Source organism: Oncorhynchus keta, chromosome 15, assembly GCF_023373465.1.
Source record: "Oncorhynchus keta strain PuntledgeMale-10-30-2019 chromosome 15, Oket_V2, whole genome shotgun sequence".
Lineage (NCBI taxonomy): Eukaryota > Metazoa > Chordata > Actinopteri > Salmoniformes > Salmonidae > Oncorhynchus > Oncorhynchus keta.
In genome coordinates this window covers 8,780,586-8,799,592 of record NC_068435.1, presented here as the reverse complement: position 1 = coordinate 8,799,592, position 19,007 = coordinate 8,780,586, and the positions used below count along the sequence as shown (strand labels likewise).

Sequence of the window (19,007 nt, the reverse complement as noted above, 5' to 3'; positions counted from 1 at the left end):
GGTGGAGGTAAAGAGGTATGTGACTGTAGGTGGAGGTATGTGACTGTAGGTGGAGGTATGTGACTAGGTGGAGGTAAAGAGGTATGTGACTGTAGGTAAAGAGGTATGTGACTGTAGGTGGAGGTATGTGACTGTAGGTGGAGGTAAAGAGGTATGTGACTGTAGGTGGAGGTATGGGACTGTAGGTGGAGGTAAAAGGTATGTGACTGTAGGTGGAGGTATGTGACTGTAGGTGGAGGTAAAGAGGTATGTGACTGTATGTGGAGGTAAAGAGGTATGTGACTGTAGGTGGAGGTAAAGAGGTATGTGACTGTAGGTGGAGGTATGGGACTGTAGGTGGAGGTAAAGAGGTATGTGACTGTAGGTGGAGGTAAAGAGGTATGTGACTGTAGGTGGAGGTAAAGAGGTATGTGACTGTAGGTGGAGGTATGTGACTGTAGGTGGAGGTAAAGAGGTATGTGACTGTAGGTGCGGGTAAAGATGACAGAGGATGAGAATATTACCTTTAACAGGGAATTTATTTTTCCTTTACACAATAATTTGGGGAAAATGGGCTGGATGGAACCAAAGCAAAGAAAGTCAAAGTTAAAGAGCCCCCTCTCTTATTTTACCTATTCTTAATGCCACCTGGCGCGCTAACCAAAATACAGGGGGTGGTCCACCCAGGTCTTACCTAGTGTGCTAAGCACTCTTAAGGTGCCTTCCCCTTCCCCCTGGGAACAAAAACAGAATAATTACTAAAGTGAGTAATTTCAATAATCAAAACCAGTCCTTTTGACATATACATACCTCTGCAGGACCGGCTACAAAAAAACTTTACAACAAATTATACAGACCCACAACAAAACACAGGACACACAAAGAAGCTCTCTCTTCCTAACAAAGGAACACTGGCTTTTCAAGCTGCAGAAGGAGTTTGTAATTGAAAACTGCTGTTTCCTTTGACAAGAGGGTTCAATCATCGAGGGGCCGATAAATAAGCTGCTTAGAATCCAGAAAGCCATTTCCTGAAATACACACATACAAACAAACCCCAAACAACACAGAAACGGGGGAACGTAAACAAATCCCCTTGGTCGACTAGGTAAAAAAATCTGTCAATGTGCCCTTGTGCAAGGCACTTAGCCCTAATTGCTCCTGTAAATTGCTCTGGATGAGACTGTCTGCTAAATTACTAAAATGTTAAAAAAAAATAAAAAAATAATAATAATAAAATCTCCAGGCTCATCCCTAAGCTATTCATCAAAACACAGGCGGGGTGTCCGCTTTAATATAATATCATTAAGGATTCTACTCATTCATTTCTGAAGAAAAACACAAATGTGAAAAATGTATGGATAGGCTATTCCGTTTAGCCACACAACTATCTTTATATCTTTATTTTACCCTTATTTTACCAGGTAAATTGACTGAGAACACATTCTCATTTACAGCAATGACCTGGGGAATATTTACAGGGGAGAGGAGGGGGGATGAATGAGCCAATTGTAAACTGGGGATGACTAGCTGACCGTGATGGTATGAGGGCCAGATTTGGGAATTTAGCCAGGACACCGGGGTTAACACCCCTACTCGTACTATAAGTGCCATGGGATCTTTAGTGACCACAGAGAGTCAGGACACCCGTTTAACGTCTCAATCCGAAAGACAGAACCCTACACAGGGCAATGTCCCCAATCATTGCCATGGGGCATTTGGGATATATATATTTTTTTTAGAGCAGAGGAAAGGGTGGCTCCTACTTGCCCTCCAACACCACCAATGGGTTTTTAATCTATTTGAGGCTGGAGTAAACAGGCTACATTTCCAGGACTGGGAAGTTACCATAGTTCATGTGTTACCATGGTTTCAGTCACCATTTTCGTTTTTGAGACATGAAGCAAGCTAATGGAGCCCATCTGTGTCGCATATGACAGAAAGACAAAACACACATCTTAGATCATTTTAGATAACTTTTGGGCACGCGTTGTAACATTGTATCTGGCTAAATCTGTCGGGAAATACAAGTCAATAGGCTTTACCTATGACGCTACGAGGACAGAGAGTGTAGTAGAGAAAACGAGCTCCTATTGTTACAGGTAGAGAGATATATGAATTGATATACTGTGCTGTAAAATGATAACGGGGAGAAAGAGGGATATCTGATCATGTCCGTGTCAAGTGCATGTCCAAATAAATATTAACGACGTCTGGAATCCAACAGTTTCACTGCAATTATCAAACGGCAAGAGCCCGACAAAACGCCAAACCTCAACATGTCAACGGCTCGTAGGCACGGTTTAGCGGAGACGCATCTCTCGACGCCAGGTAGGTTAAACCTATCTTTATTTTCATTAAATAATTATTTTCACCCGATTTATGCCCGTCTTAACTGAAATGTTGCGCTTTCATTTTTCTAGGAGTTGTATCTGGCCAAATACACCAGGTGAGTGACAAAAAAACAGGCTCATCACACCGCTTTTTCAATGAAAGCAAATTAAAGGCAGTGTAACGTTGATCTTAAACAATTCAATCTTCATTCCGATAAGCATTTTCTCAGTGTGCTAACAATTAGGGTGTAAAATTAGGATGCAAACTGGTAGCCAAAATGTTGCCAGTAATATATATATATATATATATATAAAAAAGGTATGGATGGGATGCCCCACAAACAATTAAAGGGATCTCACACATGTTTAGATCCAAAGAACAATAAAGGTCTCTTGACTGAAACGGTGGTGTGCTATCTTAGTTTGTGGAGCATCCAACATCAGTGTGATGGACTTTCCATTTTATTTATTTATTTGTTCTCTCTCCGTGCACCTGTAAACACAAGAGCTGTTTGTAGCCTATGTATACTAAAGGCTACCAACATAAAAACAAACGATGGCAGACTTTGTGTGTAATTACAATTTGACTATGTCATTATTACCTACCTTCTAGGTTAATGAAGTGCTACTAAAGTGTGATTGTAGCTTTCCATAACCTATATAGATAGGTACATTGCCTTAAGAAACTTCCCCCATTGCATATTCAGCTAAATGGGGGGGAAAAAAGATCACATGGTTTAATTAATTAGAGAAAAACTCATTGGAGACCTTAATTAAAACTTGTATAATATGTCAGTCTTTACTTAACATGCTTTTTCCATTGCACAACAGCTGTCCAAACTTATCTAATGCTAATCTCATATTTAAAGTAGGGCTTTATAAAATAATAAGAATGAATAGTTATTATTTCTCAGATCTTGTTCCCGATTTCAAATGGACAAAGTCTAACCAACTGTCAGCTTTAATTAAGAAAATAATGAATAAACTGTTCATTGCCCACAGGACTTCTATATCTCTCATCTGATTCGTCAACTTGAGGACTTGGACATGTCAAGTGGCGTCAGAGCACAGAAGGTGATAACTGTAAAAGTACTTACTATAGTTTAGAGCATTTAGATGTACAGCATGTATGAGCAAGTGTAATCCATCTGAACTGTTCTGGATGTTTCCAGACAAGGAATTGTTACCGGCTGTGTGTGACCATTTCAACAAATTCCTTTGCTTTTAGCGTACTGTTGTTTTTAATGCCTTTAAAATGCATTTAATACAATCATCTTTTTAATTTCTTAGATATTTCCATCAAGACTCAATTCAAGTATCTACCTGACCACCTGCCATAGCCCATCAGAGTCTGCATCAGTGTAAGTAGATAAATATTTTAAAATGCCTGCTTACTACCCTAACTTGGTGACAGCTGGGCTATTCACGGGCTGAATGAGATCTTCAGTGTGGGAATATTACCCCTCTGTATACCAGTCACCTGTATAGAGGACAATGGGATATTAAACAATGGGCCAGCCATTACCTTGATGGAGGGAAAATCAATCAGAAATGTATGCCAGCCCGTCTGACAGAATTTGGTGTCATGTTTGTTCTGTAGTCGCCGAAATACCGAACTTTAAATTGACTAGCTTTTCATTGGAATCAATAAAAAAAGTTAAAAAAATGTGTATCCAAACTCAAATATTAGGTTACTTCACCCCCATTTCTTGATTATCAAAAAGGAATATTCCACTCAAAATATAACCAAACATGATTTACCATTTACCTTGGCTATAGTCAATCCACTAGGACAGATTTTAGGTATCCGTTTTGCGTCGATAAACTACTTAAAAACACCACGTGGTTGTCAGTATTACCAAAGGTGTAAATTAAAAACACCTTTCAGGTTTATGGAGTTTGAAATTAAAATACGTGTTTTATGTCATTATTTATTAAGATCGCCATACTACTTATTTTTATTCCCTCTTATCTTTAGCCAGAGCCAATCACAGAGAGCCCAGTTCAGGATGATCCACAGACGTCCAACAATCAACATCCATCATCTCAACAGCAGGCTACGGCACCCGAGTTTCACCAAACATAACCAAGGGGAGGGCCGGGACACAAGCTCCAGTGAGTCTCTGTTGAAAATCACACCTGTCCAGGCGGCTTACACTATCAATTCGAGGGACAGGAGAAGGGCCAATGGGGAGAGGAGGGTAAAGACATTCTACTGTTGGGGCCCAATGAATGACAGAGCAGGGCTTGGGTCAGGAACCAGCACCGATGGGTCAAAGCGAAACGGTAGCAGCACACCGGCAGACATCCACTCTGACGCCAGCGATCTATCCGACCAAGAGAAAGGGGGCGCCCAGGCCCACGAGTGGGTCACGCCCGAAGTAGAGCTCCGGTTGAGGCCTGAACCTTTCGACCTGGACTCCGACTTGCACTTCTCGGAGTTGTCGGAGGCCCAGTCGCCATTTGCGGAGGTGCTCCCAGCATCTCTGAAAGTGCTGGATCTGACCCGGAGTCTGCCCAGCACGGTCGATTGGGAAAGTCGCCAGAGCCTGCACATGCGAGAGCCTTCATTGGTTGCCATCGTAAGCAGACTATCTGAGATGGAGGATCTGCAGGCGGCCACAGTACAGCGAGAGCTGACCAAAACGGGCCGGTGTCGGCCAGCTACGGCAGTCAGCTTGACCAGGAGTACTTCTCGCTTGAGGAAAGCGGATTCAGTTGTGTCCAGTGTTACGGAACTGAGCCTGTCTCGAGACTCACGCACTAGGCCGACTTGTGCTCCTTACAAACAGAATCGCATCAGGGTGGGTGCAAGGCCACATACAGTCTTTAAGAGGCCCTGTTCCAGCTCAGCCAAACTAAACAGGACAGAGACCCTTGTCCAGGTCCAGTCTTGGGGTGAGGGATCAACACCAAAACCTACAGGTTGCACCAAAATCAGAAAAGCCAAAGCTAGCAAGAAAGGTACATTGACCTCCCACAGAGTGTCACCACCAAGCTCTGCAAAGAGAACTAAAGCCAGGGACTTGAGAAAAGCTTAACAAATTGGGGATTACACAGACTGTGCATTTAGAAAGCCTTTTCCTTTGACAGGGTGTTCCTGATCGCTGCACAATGTTCTCAAAGTAGAACATGACAGCTAAGTGAACTAGTGTACCAGTCAATGAATGTACAACATATCTCGTTAGACCTTACCTGAACCCTCTGGTGTCATGACGATATAACATGTCAAAGTTCAGGCAATGTTATCTACTGTAGGTACTGGAAGCTAGTTGACTAGTGGGAGTTAGCATGCCTAAATAACACTCTGTTCAGGGTTCAAATTATACAAACTCTTTGGGATGACTATTTTCAGGGTGTCCTCACTGACTGTTTAAGTTCATATTCTAGCACCCCTTAAATTCAAACCATGGTTGAGTCATGTTTGTTTTAAGCCAGTTGTCATTAAAGCAGACAGGCTAAGTCATGATTGTTTTTGTGACATCTTGTCATTATGGCAACACGATTAATGTAGTCTATGGCAGCGTCCATGTACACTGTTACCAAAGAAACTCAACATCTTCAGATAGTCTGTGCCTATGTTTATTATATTAATACGCCGAATGAAAAATGAACACACGTTGTTATGTTCTCAATTAAGGACAGAGCATGCACATTGATGTTATATCATAAGAAAACAGCAGTGGACAAGATTACATTGAATAAAGTGAAGGATGTAGACAAAATGTGTTACATAACATTATTTTTTCTTCTTTTGTTTTAACATTTTCTATTTGAGAAATATCCACAGGGGCTCATTCGTTGAACATCTTTCCCTGGTCTCCAGTCTTACATGGGCACCAAAGCAGAAAGAGGAGACTGAAGGAACCAAGGCAGGGAAGAGAAGTTCTGACTTACCCTGAAAAACAAAAACACAAAATTGCAATGTTACCAGTGATAACATTAATCTGGCCATAATTATCAGTAACAAGAAAAAGTATTACCTTTATTGTTGATCACTTTGGCATAGATTTAGCCACATTATAACCAAAGTTCAATCAAACTAAATACAATTTATCATGATTTCCATATACTTTCTCAGATTCCATAAGCAAAACATCCGAGTTCATGAACAAATCTCACCCAATGTGTCTAATGCTGACTCATTACGATAACAACGTGTAATAGTGACTCATTACGATAACAACGTGTAATAGTGACTCATTACGGTAACAACGTGTAATAGTGACTCATTACGGTAACAACGTGTAATAGTGACTCATTACGGTAACAACGTGTAATAGTGACTCATTACGATAACAACGTGTAATAGTGACTCATTACGATAACAACGTGTAATAGTGACTCATTACGATAACAACGTGTAATAGTGACTCATTACGGTAACAACGTGTAATAGTGACTCATTACGGTAACAACGTGTAATAGTGACTCATTACGATAACAACGTGTAATAGTGACTCATTACGATAACAACGTGTAATAGTGACTCATTACGGTAACAACGTGTAATAGTGACTCATTACGGTAACAACGTGTAATAGTGACTCATTACGGTAACAACGTGTAATAGTGACTCATTACGGTAACAACGTGTAATAGTGACTCATTACGGTAACAACGTGTAATAGTGACTCATTACGGTAACAACGTGTAATAGTGACTCATTACGGTAACAACGTGTAATAGTGACTCATTACGGTAACAACGTGTAATAGTGACTCATTACGGTAACAACGTGTAATAGTGACTCATTACGATAACAACGTGTAATAGTGACTCATTACGATAACAACGTGTAATAGTGACTCATTACGATAACAACGTGTAATAGTGACTCATTACGATAACAACGTGTAATAGTGACTCATTACGGTAACAACGTGTAATAGTGACTCATTACGGTAACAACGTGTAATAGTGACTCATTACGGTAACAACGTGTAATAGTGACTCATTACGGTAACAACGTGTAATAGTGACTCATTACGGTAACAACGTGTAATAGTGACTCATTACGGTAACAACGTGTAATAGTGACTCATTACGGTAACAACGTGTAATAGTGACTCATTACGGTAACAACGTGTAATAGTGACTCATTACGATAACAACGTGTAATAGTGACTCATTACGATAACAACGTGTAATAGTGACTCATTACGATAACAACGTGTAATAGTGACTCATTACGATAACAACGTGTAATAGTGACTCATTACGATAACAACGTGTAATAGTGACTCATTACGATAACAACGTGTAATAGTGACTCATTACGGTAACAACGTGTAATAGTGACTCATTACGGTAACAACGTGTAATAGTGACTCATTACGGTAACAACGTGTAATAGTGACTCATTACGATAACAACGTGTAATAGTGACTCATTACGATAACAACGTGTAATAGTGACTCATTACGATAACAACGTGTAATAGTGACTCATTACGATAACAACGTGTAATAGTGACTCATTACGATAACAACGTGTAATAGTGACTCATTACGATAACAACGTGTAATAGTGACTCATTACGATAACAACGTGTAATAGTGACTCATTACGATAACAACGTGTAATAGTGACTCATTACGATAACAACGTGTAATAGTGACTCATTACGATAACAACGTGTAATAGTGACTCATTACGATAACAACGTGTAATAGTGACTCATTACGATAACAACGTGTAATAGTGACTCATTACGATAACAACGTGTAATAGTGACTCATTACGATAACAACGTGTAATAGTGACTCATTACGATAACAACGTGTAATAGTGACTCATTACGATAACAACGTGTAATACTGACTCATTACGATAACAACGTGTAATACTGACTCATTACGATAACAACGTGTAATACTGACTCATTACGGTAACAACGTGTAATACTGACTCATTACGATAACAACGTGTAATAGTGACTCATTACGATAACAACGTGTAATACTGACTCATTACGATAACAACGTGTAATAGTGACTCATTACGATAACAACGTGTAATACTGACTCATTACGATGATAATGTGTAATAGTGACTCATTACGGTGATATTGTGTAATAGTGACTCATTACGATAACAACGTGTAATAGTGACTCATTACGATGATAACGTGTAATACTGACTCATTGCGATAACAGCGTGTAATAGTGACTCATTACGATAACAACGTGTAATAGTGACTCATTACGATGATAACGTGTAATACTGACTCATTGCGATAACAGCGTGTAATAGTGACTCATTACGATAACGTGTCTAACACTGACTCATGGTAACAACGTGTAATACTGACTCATTACGATAACAACGTGTAATACTGTATCATTACGATGATAATGTGTAATAGTGACTCATTACGATAACAACGTGTAATAGTGACTCATTACGATAACAACGTGTAATAGTGACTCATTACGATGATAACATGTAATACTGACTCATTGCGATAACAGCGTGTAATAGTGACTCATTACGATAACGTGTCTAACACTGACTCATGGTAATAACGTGTAATACTGACTCATTACGATAACAACGTGTAATACTGAATCATTACGATGATAATGTGTAATAGTGACTCATTATGATAACGTGTCTAACACTGACTCATGGTAACAACGTGTAATACTGACTCATTACGATTATAACGTGTAATAGTGACTCATTGCGATAACAGCGTGTAATAGTGACTCATTATGATAACGTGTCTAACCGACTCATTACGGTAACAACGTGTAATAGTGACTCATTACGATAACGTGTCTAACACCGACTCATTACGGTAACAACGTGTAATAGTGACTCATTACGATAACAACGTGTAATAGTGACTCATTACGATAACAACGTGTAATTGTGACTCATTACGATAACAACGTGTAATTGTGACTCATTACGATAACAACGTGTAATTGTGACTCATTACGATAACGTGTAATTGTGACTCATTACGATAACAACGTGTAATAGTGACTCATTACGATAACAACGTAATAGTGACTAATTACGATAACAACGTAATAGTGACTAATTACGATCACAACGTGTAATACCGACTCATTACGATAACAACGTGTAATACCGACTCATTACGATAACGTGTAACACTGACTCATTACGTTAACAACGTGTGTAACACCGACTCATTACGATAACAACGTGTAATACCGACTCATTACGATAACAACGTGTAATACCGACTCATTACGTTAACAACGTGTGTAACACCGACTCATTACGATAACAACGTGTAATACCGACTCATTACGATAACGTGTAACACCGACTCATTACGTTAACAACGTGTGTAACACCGACTCATTACGTTAACAACGTGTGTAACACCGACTCATTACGATAACAACGTAATAGTGACTAATTACGATAACAACGTGTAATACTGACTCATTACGATAACAACGTGTAACACCGACTCATTACGACAACAACGTGTCTAACACCGACTCGTTACGGCAACAACGTGTCTAACACCGACTCGTTACGGTAACAACGTGTCTAACACCGACTCGTTACGGTAACAACGTGTCTAACACCGACTCGTTACGGTAACAACGTGTCTAACACCGACTCGTTACGGTAACAACGTGTCTAACACCGACTCGTTACGGTAACAACGTGTCTAACACCGACTCGTTACGGTAACAACGTGTCTCACACCGACTCGTTACGGTAACAACGTGTCTCACACCGACTTGTTACGGTAACAACGTGTCTCACACCGACTCATTACGGTAACAACGTGTCTGACACCGACTCATTACGGTAACAACGTGTCTCACACCGACTCATTACGGTAACAACGTGTCTCACACCGACTCGTTACGGTAACAACGTGTCTGACACCGACTCATTACGGTAACAACGTGTCTAACACCGACTCATTACGGTAACAACGTGTCTGACACCGACTCATTACGGTAACAACGTGTCTCACACCGACTCGTTACGGTAACAAAGTGTCTCACACCGACTCGTTACGGTAACGTGTCTGACACCGACTTATTACGGTAACAACGTGTCCAACACCGACTCATTATAATAACTGAAGTAGTTATTGATAACATATTTGAAAAATGTCAGGTCATGACACGTCTACTAATAATTGACTTAGCAAAATGGCATCATCATACAATGCCCCACAGTCTTCCTGCTTTAGACATCAACGATGGAATAAAAACCTGCCAAGACTGCGACATTTGCCTCTTCCTCATTTGCACCCTCCCTTGAGCTTTGCCCACATGGGGAAAAGCCACAAGCGTCAGTCTCAGAAGATTTGAATGCCGTTGTTGATTTCTGTATGCAGGAATTTCCCCCACTTTGTATGATGTTGTCATATTGATGAGTCCACTTTTACAAATACAGTAACTCTCTCCAGAACAGAAACCTTTGTCCAGAGGAGGTTCCTTGCGAGACTCTTCTCTAAAATGGCGGCACCTAGAACATATAGAGAACAAATGAACAAGTATCTTGGTTCAACTTTGACAGTTACAAGTCAAGCTACCTGACGCCTGGTGGTTCAACTTTGACAGTTACAAGTCAAGCTACCTGACGCCTGGTGGTTCAACTTTGACAGTTACAAGTCAAGCTACTTGACGCCTGGTGGTTCAACTTTGACAGTTACAAGTCAAGCTACCTGACGCCTGGTGGTTCAACTTTGACAGTTACAAGTCAAGCTACCTGACGCCTGGTGGTTCAACTTTGACAGTTACAAGTCAAGCTACCTGACGCCTGGTGGTTCAACTTTGACAGTTACAAGTCAAGCTACCTGACGCCTGGTGGTTCAACTTTGACAGTTACAAGTCAAGCTACTTGACGCCTGGTGGTTCAACTTTGACAGCTACAAGTCAAGCTACCTGACACCTTGTGGCAATCTGGAACCAGTTTAGAGCCATATGCGTAACCAAAACACACTCAGGTACATGTGCAGCTTGTAATGACACTTTGTTAACCAAAAAGTGTCTGTCATGTGTAGACGAATACAACGATAAATCCTTAACATCTTTGTGAGAGGAAACATTTGGAACCACAACTTTTTAAATGGTCGAGTGTGGGTGAGCGTCTATGACAAATGCCTTCCCGGAAAACAGTAAGCAAAATGAATTCGCCATATTGTATTTTACATCACCCCCAGTGTTGTTGGCTTCTAGTATCTAATAACAAGCTGGAGCATCCCCAGGGAACATTAGTGTAGAGGTGCTGACTATCGGCAAATTAACTGGAAGCTATACAACTAAATAGAGTCGCTGGGAGTTATACGAGTTTGCGACTTTTTATTTCTATAGCTTTACGGCTTTTAGTATCTACACATGCCATCAGAAATGACCTTGATAAGTGGCCTCGTGGAGGTCTTGTCTCTCTGAAAGGGGAGCCCGGCCTGGAGAAGGAAGTGCTGGACTCTTGTCTCGCTCTCAGCCACCACAGGAAACATCATTGTGGGGAAAAACAGCACAAACATCAGCATCAGTGAAACAGCACACAACATGTTGTCTTCTTCTGCTCCTTTGGTTTGAACTAAATCTAAATCTAGCACGTGAGGGACAAACTTTCGATCTGTACGTGTCAAGTTTTGGCGCACAGATCTCAAGTTTGGATTCTAGCCTAAAAGTCACTGAACACCAGCAACGTATTCTTAGTTTAGGTTTGGTGAATTAGCTTTAAAAAGAACGCATTTCAGTTCATTGTTGACACTTTATGGGGCCTGAACATTGGCATTTGTATGTAGGGAAGAGGTTTTATGGAAAAGGCATACATACTGCATTAGCTACTCATTTAGGCTGTTTTATTTCTGTTTTGGTCCTATAAGATCATCATTATATATATATATAACACCAAATAAAGTAGAGGCAATTACCGCTCATAACAAGCAGACTCAAAGCTCAGTGCAGGAATATCCCCTGGATCAAAAGACACCATGGTCATACAAAACATGAAAACCAAGGACAGATAACAGAGGGAAACAAAACACTTACATAGCCTTATCATCATTTTTTTAGAGAACACACCTAGAAACAATTAACACATGCGTCCTTCTGTAGCTCAGTTGGTAGAGCATGGCGCTTGTAACGCCCAGGGTAGTGGGTTCGATCCCCGGGACCACCCATACGTAGAATGTATGCACACATGACTGTAAGTCGCTTTGGATAAAAGCGTCTGCTAAATGGCATATATTATTATTATTATTATTTTGTGTACATAGCAAGACTGCTATCCTCACAGTTTCTAACATCGTAACAACGTAAAGGGAGCGCAGAAAAAAAAAAAAGAAGGTATTTATTACACAGTAGAGCAAATAAAATGTAGCTGTTGCATTAAGAGAAGTACACTGAAGGTGACAGCTTGTTGGATAAAGCCCCCCAATTTTCTCTCTACAATTTAGATGCATGACCGATTAGGATTTTTTAAAATCCAATCTTTGCCATAGTGATTTGAATTATGCTTAAGAAATATATAGTTGTCTTATAGAAACCATATTTCTTGACATAACCATGTGTACAGGGACATCTGGCTAAAACCATGTGTAAATATATATTTAAAAAAATAAAACATGAGGTAATAATAACCAGTTGAAGTTGATGAGTTTAGTTTTTTTTTTTTGGAGGGTGGGGGAGATAGCTTACCTTCAATGTACTGTAAGTGGTATACAACCTGCTTTAAACATGAGGGGCCATCCCTGCAGGTGTGCTCAAGTAGAAACCAAGGACCCCCCCCCCCAACCGTTTGGGTTTTCGGCACTGACAGACCTACAGGCAGCAGCAGAACGGGCATGCGGACCAGGGCCTGCACAGACACCAGGATGTGGGGACAGGGTGGATGGGGGCTTTCAATACCTGGGGGAGACGTGGATATAGACATAATTTATGCTGGCCCTGCACCACATCACAGGTAACAGTAAGTCAAAGGAGCTGCCAAGGTTGCAGGAGTTTAGTCAACCCACTGTACAAACATCCCATTCAAAAGGGTAAGGGTATTGGGTTACCCTCCCTGCTTGTCACTGCCTTGGTAACTCATGAATGATCAAAAACCCTCCCCAACAATCAGAATTAACATTTGACTAACCCTCCCCAACAATCAGAATTAACATTTGACTAACCCAATCAGAATTAACCTTTGACTAACCCAATCAGAATTAACCTTTGACTAACCCAATCAGAATTAACCTTTGACTAAGCCTCCCCAATAATCAGAATTTACATTTTACTTAACCCAATCAGAATTAACATTTGACTAACCCAATCAGAATTAACATTTGACTAACCCAATCAGAATTAACATTTGACTAACCCAATCAGAATTAACATTTGACTAACCCAATCAGAATTAACCTTTGACTAACCCAATCAGAATTAACCTTTGACTAACCCAATCAGAATTAACCTTTGACTAACCCAATCAGAATTAACCTTTGACTAACCCAATCAGAATTAACATTTGAATAATCAGAATTTACATTTTACTCAACCCAATCAGAATTCACTTTTTTTTTTTACAGCAAAACATTTCATCCACCTTCAGTCACCTGCAAGGGGCCAATCAAAGAACGGAAGATCTGATTGGATGAAAGTCCAACTCGAGTGGCTTACTGTCCATGAGATAGAGGGCTTATAATGAGACAGAACTATCTGACTTGCAGGTAGGCTGAAACTGAACATATGCTATGCAGCAGGCATTCTGCTTGGAGCCCTACTACGGTTATTTATACAATCCAGAAGATCGATGAAAAACGGGAGAGAGTGTGTGTGTGTGTGTGTGTGTGTGTGTGGTTCAAACAGGGGAAGAAAGATATTACTACTTCCTCTCCATCAGCAGTGTCAGATGGGATGGGGGTCCAACCATAGTCAAACTAAGGACTCAGTACTGGTTGCAGCAATCAATGCATGACTGTGAGTGGATACAGTACGAAGTGGTCAGAAGATCTTCTCCTGGATGTAGGGGTGCTGCAGGGCCTGGTTGATGCTGATCCTCTTGGCCGGGTCCAGCATAAGTGTCTGGTCCAGCAGGTCCTTGAGCTGGGCCACCTTCTTGCGTTGGTCCTCGGGCAGACGCTGGCAGCCCACCATGTCAGCCAGCAGCTCCTTGGTGGGGTTGATGGTGCTCATCACTGTCACCTTCTCCTGTGAATGGGTGGGACAGAAGAAGAACAAGTGGGGGAGGGGGGAGAGCGATGGAGGGGGGAGAGCGATGGAGGGAGGGAGGGCAGGAGGTAGAGTGAGAGAGAGAAAGAGTTGGGATGAGAAGCAGAACAGATAAGTGGTGTGGAGTTGGATGGGGCGGGGCAAGAGATCAGAGTCGAAAAAAGACCCAGAGAGGAAAACAAAAACGGTTTTAAAAGGAGGAATGAGTGAAGAAAACAAAGATAGTAGAGAGAAAATTAGCAGAGATATGGAAGGGGGGGGGTTGGAATAGGAGGAAATGGAGAATGAAAAGAGGAGGAGAGAAAGAGGGAGAAAAAGAGGGGGAGAAAGAGGGGGAGTGTGTGTGGAAAAGGAGTAAGCACAGAAGGCAAGAGCAATGACACCATAGAGATGAGATGGACATAAATCGATACATCACATCATTTGGGGTTTGTTTGACTTTTTTGCAGATCACAAGGTTTTCGAGTCATCCTCTGAAAAGTAGGGTCCTTAAAAATAGACACATGGCTTAGCTTACTATCCTCCATTAACATTCCCACTGAGACAATATGAGAGAAAACAACAACCTCCTACCCTTTCAGTAACTCTGTCTACTTCGGTGTACAGGAAGTTGAGGTTCTGGTCAAAGTGCTGGTCCTTGAACACGCCTTTCCTGATCATCTGTGCAGGATAGAAAGATAATAGTTGGGGGGGTCAATTCCATTTCAAATGATTCCATTCAGGAACTAACCAGAAACTCAAGAGTTTAAATTCTTCAGATTTTTTTAAAAATTGGAATTTCAATAACACTTCTGAATAAATGTTTTTTTCTGCTGTACAATGTCCCTTAGCAGGGTGAAGGGAGTGTTTCTGGATGGACCCTACAGTACAGTTAAATGTCCCGTAGCAGGGTGAAGAGAGTGTTTCTGGATGGACCCTACAGTACAGTTAAATGTCCCGTAGCAGGCTGAAGGGAGAGTTTCTGGATGGACCCTACAGTACAGTTAAATGTCCCGTAGCAGGGTGAAGGGAGTGTTTCTGGATGGACCCTACAGTACAGTTAAATGTCCCGTAGCAGGCTGAAGGGAGAGTTTCTGGATGGACCCTACAGTACAGTTAAATGTCCCTTAGCAGGGTGAAGGGAGTGTTTCTGGATGGACCCTACAGTACAGTTAAATGTCCCGTAGCAGGGTGAAGGGAGAGTTTCTGGATGGACCCTACAGTACAGTTAAATGTCCCGTAGCAGGCTGAAGGGAGAGTTTCTGTGGTTGATGGATTTTGGTCTGACCTTGTTGGGCATCTTGCCCTTGAGGTCCATGGCGAGCTTAATCATGTGGTTGTTGGTTTTCCCTGGGAAAAGGATCTTGCCCGTGTACAGCTCATACAGAGTGCAGCCAACGGACCACATGTCGATGCCGTGGTCGTAAAGCTTCCCGATGACTGCAAGGACAGATAAAGGCTTTAGGAGACTTGGGTCAAACTATGGAAAATTAGTATGTTTCATGAGCGTTGTGTTCATAAGGGCACACCGTTTTCAAAAAGATTCTAAATGTTTTATAATGGGGGAAGTAGCCCCCTCCCTATTTTACACAGTTTTTCATTCCGTTTGGCGAGTACTAAACACGACAGTTGAATATTTTCCCTTCAAGTTAAGACCTACAGCAGTGTTCTCCAACTGGTCGCGGAGAGCTGCTGCACTAATTCAACCAATCAAGGACTTGATGAGCAGGTGATTAGTTGAATATAACTGGGCTGGAGAAAAAGCCTGAACCCAGTAGCTCTCCAGGTCAAGGGTCGTGACAGGATAATAAAAAATAAAAAAGAACAGGAGAAGAACACAAAAAGAGAAGAGTAGGAAAAGACAAGAAGAGAGGACTCTCACTAATCTCCGGCGCCCTGTAGAACCGGCTAACCAGGTAGGGAGTGATGTCATTCTCTGCCACGTGTGACGCTGAACCAAAGTCGCAGAGCTTGAGGATGGTTTTCGACTCGTTCACCTGTTGAAAACAAACCAATAAAAAAAAAAAAAATATATATATATATATATATATATATATATGCCACTTGACCTATATAAAAACAGCCAACAGGTTTAAAAAGATCAAAGGTGACATCAAAGCCAACAGCACATTGTTCACACTGGGTGGGTTCAATTAGCTCTGTCCAACAGCACATTGTTCACACTGGGTGGGTTCAATTAGCTCTGTCCAACAGCACATTGTTCACACTGGGTGGGTTCAATTAGCTCTGTCCAACAGCACATTGTTCACACTGGGTGGGTTCAATTAGCTCCGTCAAACAGCATATTGTTCACACTGGGTGGGTTCAATTAGCTCCGTCAAACAGCACATTGTTCACACTGGGTGGGTTCAATTAGCTCTGTCAAACAGCACATTGTTCACACTGGGTGGGTTCAATTAGCTCTGTCCAACAGCACATTGTTCACACTGGGTGGGTTCAATTAGCTCCATCAAACAGCATATTGTTCACACTGGGTGGGTTCAATTAGCTCCGTCAAACAGCACATTGTTCACACTGGGTGGGTTCAATTAGCTCTGTCAAACAGCATATTGTTCACACTGGGTGGGTTCAATTAGCTCTGTCAAACAGCATATTGTTCACACTGGGTGGGTTCAATTAGCTCCGTCAAACAGCACATTGTTCATACTGGGTGGGTTCAATTAGACTGAACTGAGGTCCACTCCCGTCATGTGACCGGGAGAAACTGGTAAGGGCACTCTACCCTGATCAAAACTGACAGTTATCTCCGCAAGCGAGTCATAATACCAACAAGGCATCATATCATGATGGATCGTTTGGAAATATACAACCTGCTATTAAAACATTAATTCTCCATTAAATGTTTGTTAAAATATTCTCTCTGGGGGCTACGGTGGATTACAGGTGACTGTCTCTTTCTGGGGACTACGGTGGGTTAGAGGTGACTGTCTCTCTCTGGGGCTACGGTGGGTTAGAGATGACTTGTCTCTCTCTGGGGCTACGGTGGGTTAGAGGTGACTGTCTCTCTCTGGGGCTACGGTGGGTTAGAGGTGACTGTCTCTCTCTGGGGCTACGGTGGGTTAGAGGTGACTGTCTCTCTCTGGGACTCGGGTGGGTTAGAGGTGACTGTCTCTGGGGGCTACGGTGGGTTAGAGGTGACTCTCTCTGAGGCTACGGTGGGTTAGAGGTGACTGTCTCTCTCTGGAGACTACAGTGGGTTAGAGGTGACTGTCTCTCTCTGGGGGCTACGGTGGGTTAGAGGTGACTGTCTCTCTGGGGGCTACGGTGGGTTATAGGTGACTGTCTCTCTGGGGGCTATGGTGGGTTAGAGGTGACTGTCTCTCTGGGGGCTATAGTGGGTTAGAGGTGACTGTCTCTCTCTGGGGACTACGGTGGGTTAGAGGTGACTGTCTCTCTCTGCGGACTACGGTGGGTTAGAGGTGACTGTCTCTCTCTGGGGGCTATGGTGGGTTAGAGGTGACTGTCTCTCTGGGGGCTATGGTGGGTTAGAGGTGACTGTCTCTCTCTGGGGGCTATGGTGGGTTAGAGGTGACTGTCTCTCTCTGGGGACTATGGTGGGTTAGAGGTGACTGTCTCTCTCTGGGGCTACGGTGGGTTAGAGGTGACTGTCTCTGGGGGCTACGGTGGGTTAGAGGTGACTCTCTCTCTGGGGGCTATGGTGGGTTAGAGGTGACTGTCTCTCTCTGGGGACTACGGTGGGTTAGAGGTGACTGTCTCTCTCTGGGGCTACGGTGGGTTAGAGGTGACTGTCTCTCTCTGGGGACTACGGTGGGTTAGAGGTGACTGTCTCTCTGGGGGCTACGGTGGGTTAGAGGTGACTGTCTCTCTCTGGGGCTACGGTGGGTTAGAGGTGACTGTCTCTCTCTGGGGCTACGGTGGGTTAGAGGTGACTGTCTCTCTCTGGGGCTACGGTGGATTACAGGTGACTGTCTCTCTCTGGGGACTACGGTGGTTTAGAGGTGACTGTCTCTGGGGGCTACGGTGGATTACAGGTGACTGTCTCTCTCTGGAGACTACGGTGGGTTAGAGGAGACTGTCTCTCTCTGGGGGCTACGGTGGGTTAGAGGAGACTGTCTCTCTGGGGGCTACGGTGGGTTAGAGGTGACTGTCTCTCTGGGGCTACGGTGGGTTAGAGGTGACTCTCTCTCTCTGGGGGCTACGGTGGGTTAGAGGTGACTGTCTCTGGGGGCTACGGTGGGTTAGAGGTGACTCTCTCTCTCTGGGGGCTACGGTGAGTTAGAGGTGACTGTCTCTGGGGACTACGGTGGGTTAGAGGTGACTGTCTCTGGGGGCTACGGTGGGTTAAAGGTGACTGTCTCTCTGGGGGCTACGGTGGGTTAGAGGTGACTCTCTCTGGGGGCTACGGTGAGTTAGAGGTGACTGTCTCTGGGGACTACGGTGGGTTAGAGGTGACTGTCTCTCTGGGGGCTACGGTGGGTTAGAGGTGACTGTCTCTCTGGGGGCTACGGTGGGTTAGAGGTGACTCTCTCTCTCTGGGGGCTACGGTGGGTTAGAGGTGACTGTC

General features: G+C 42.7%; 2 protein-coding genes across 11 annotated transcripts in view; one reads left to right on the top strand and one right to left on the bottom strand.

Moving 5' to 3' along the window:
• The first annotated feature begins 1,526 nt into the window (after positions 1-1,526).
• On the top strand, positions 1,527-6,049 carry LOC118394372 (uncharacterized). The gene is made up of 6 exons (XM_035787534.2): positions 1,527-2,078; positions 2,204-2,307; positions 2,400-2,425; positions 3,312-3,383; positions 3,600-3,670; positions 4,288-6,049. The coding sequence occupies exons 2-6, from the start codon at positions 2,256-2,258 to the stop codon at positions 5,348-5,350; spliced, it is 1,284 nt and encodes a 427-aa protein (XP_035643427.1). The 5' UTR covers positions 1,527-2,078; positions 2,204-2,255; the 3' UTR covers positions 5,351-6,049.
• The window catches only part of LOC118394370 (serine/threonine-protein kinase PRP4 homolog), a 30,489-nt gene continuing 17,351 nt past the window's right edge, over positions 5,870-19,007 (bottom strand). For 2 of the 10 annotated variants that reach the window (XM_052463151.1, XM_052463161.1), the window contains exons 12-16: positions 16,344-16,458; positions 15,750-15,901; positions 15,056-15,142; positions 10,735-14,461; positions 5,870-6,207 (exon numbers count right to left, since the gene is read on the bottom strand). In XM_052463151.1, the coding sequence (XP_052319111.1) occupies positions 14,255-14,461; positions 15,056-15,142; positions 15,750-15,901; positions 16,344-16,458 (561 nt within the window). In that variant the 3' untranslated portion in view covers positions 5,870-6,207; positions 10,735-14,254. The remainder of the gene's footprint in view (positions 6,208-10,734; positions 14,462-15,055; positions 15,143-15,749; positions 15,902-16,343; positions 16,459-19,007) is intronic. The other 8 variants (XM_052463152.1, XM_052463153.1, XM_052463155.1 and 5 more) reach the window with 8 other exon arrangements.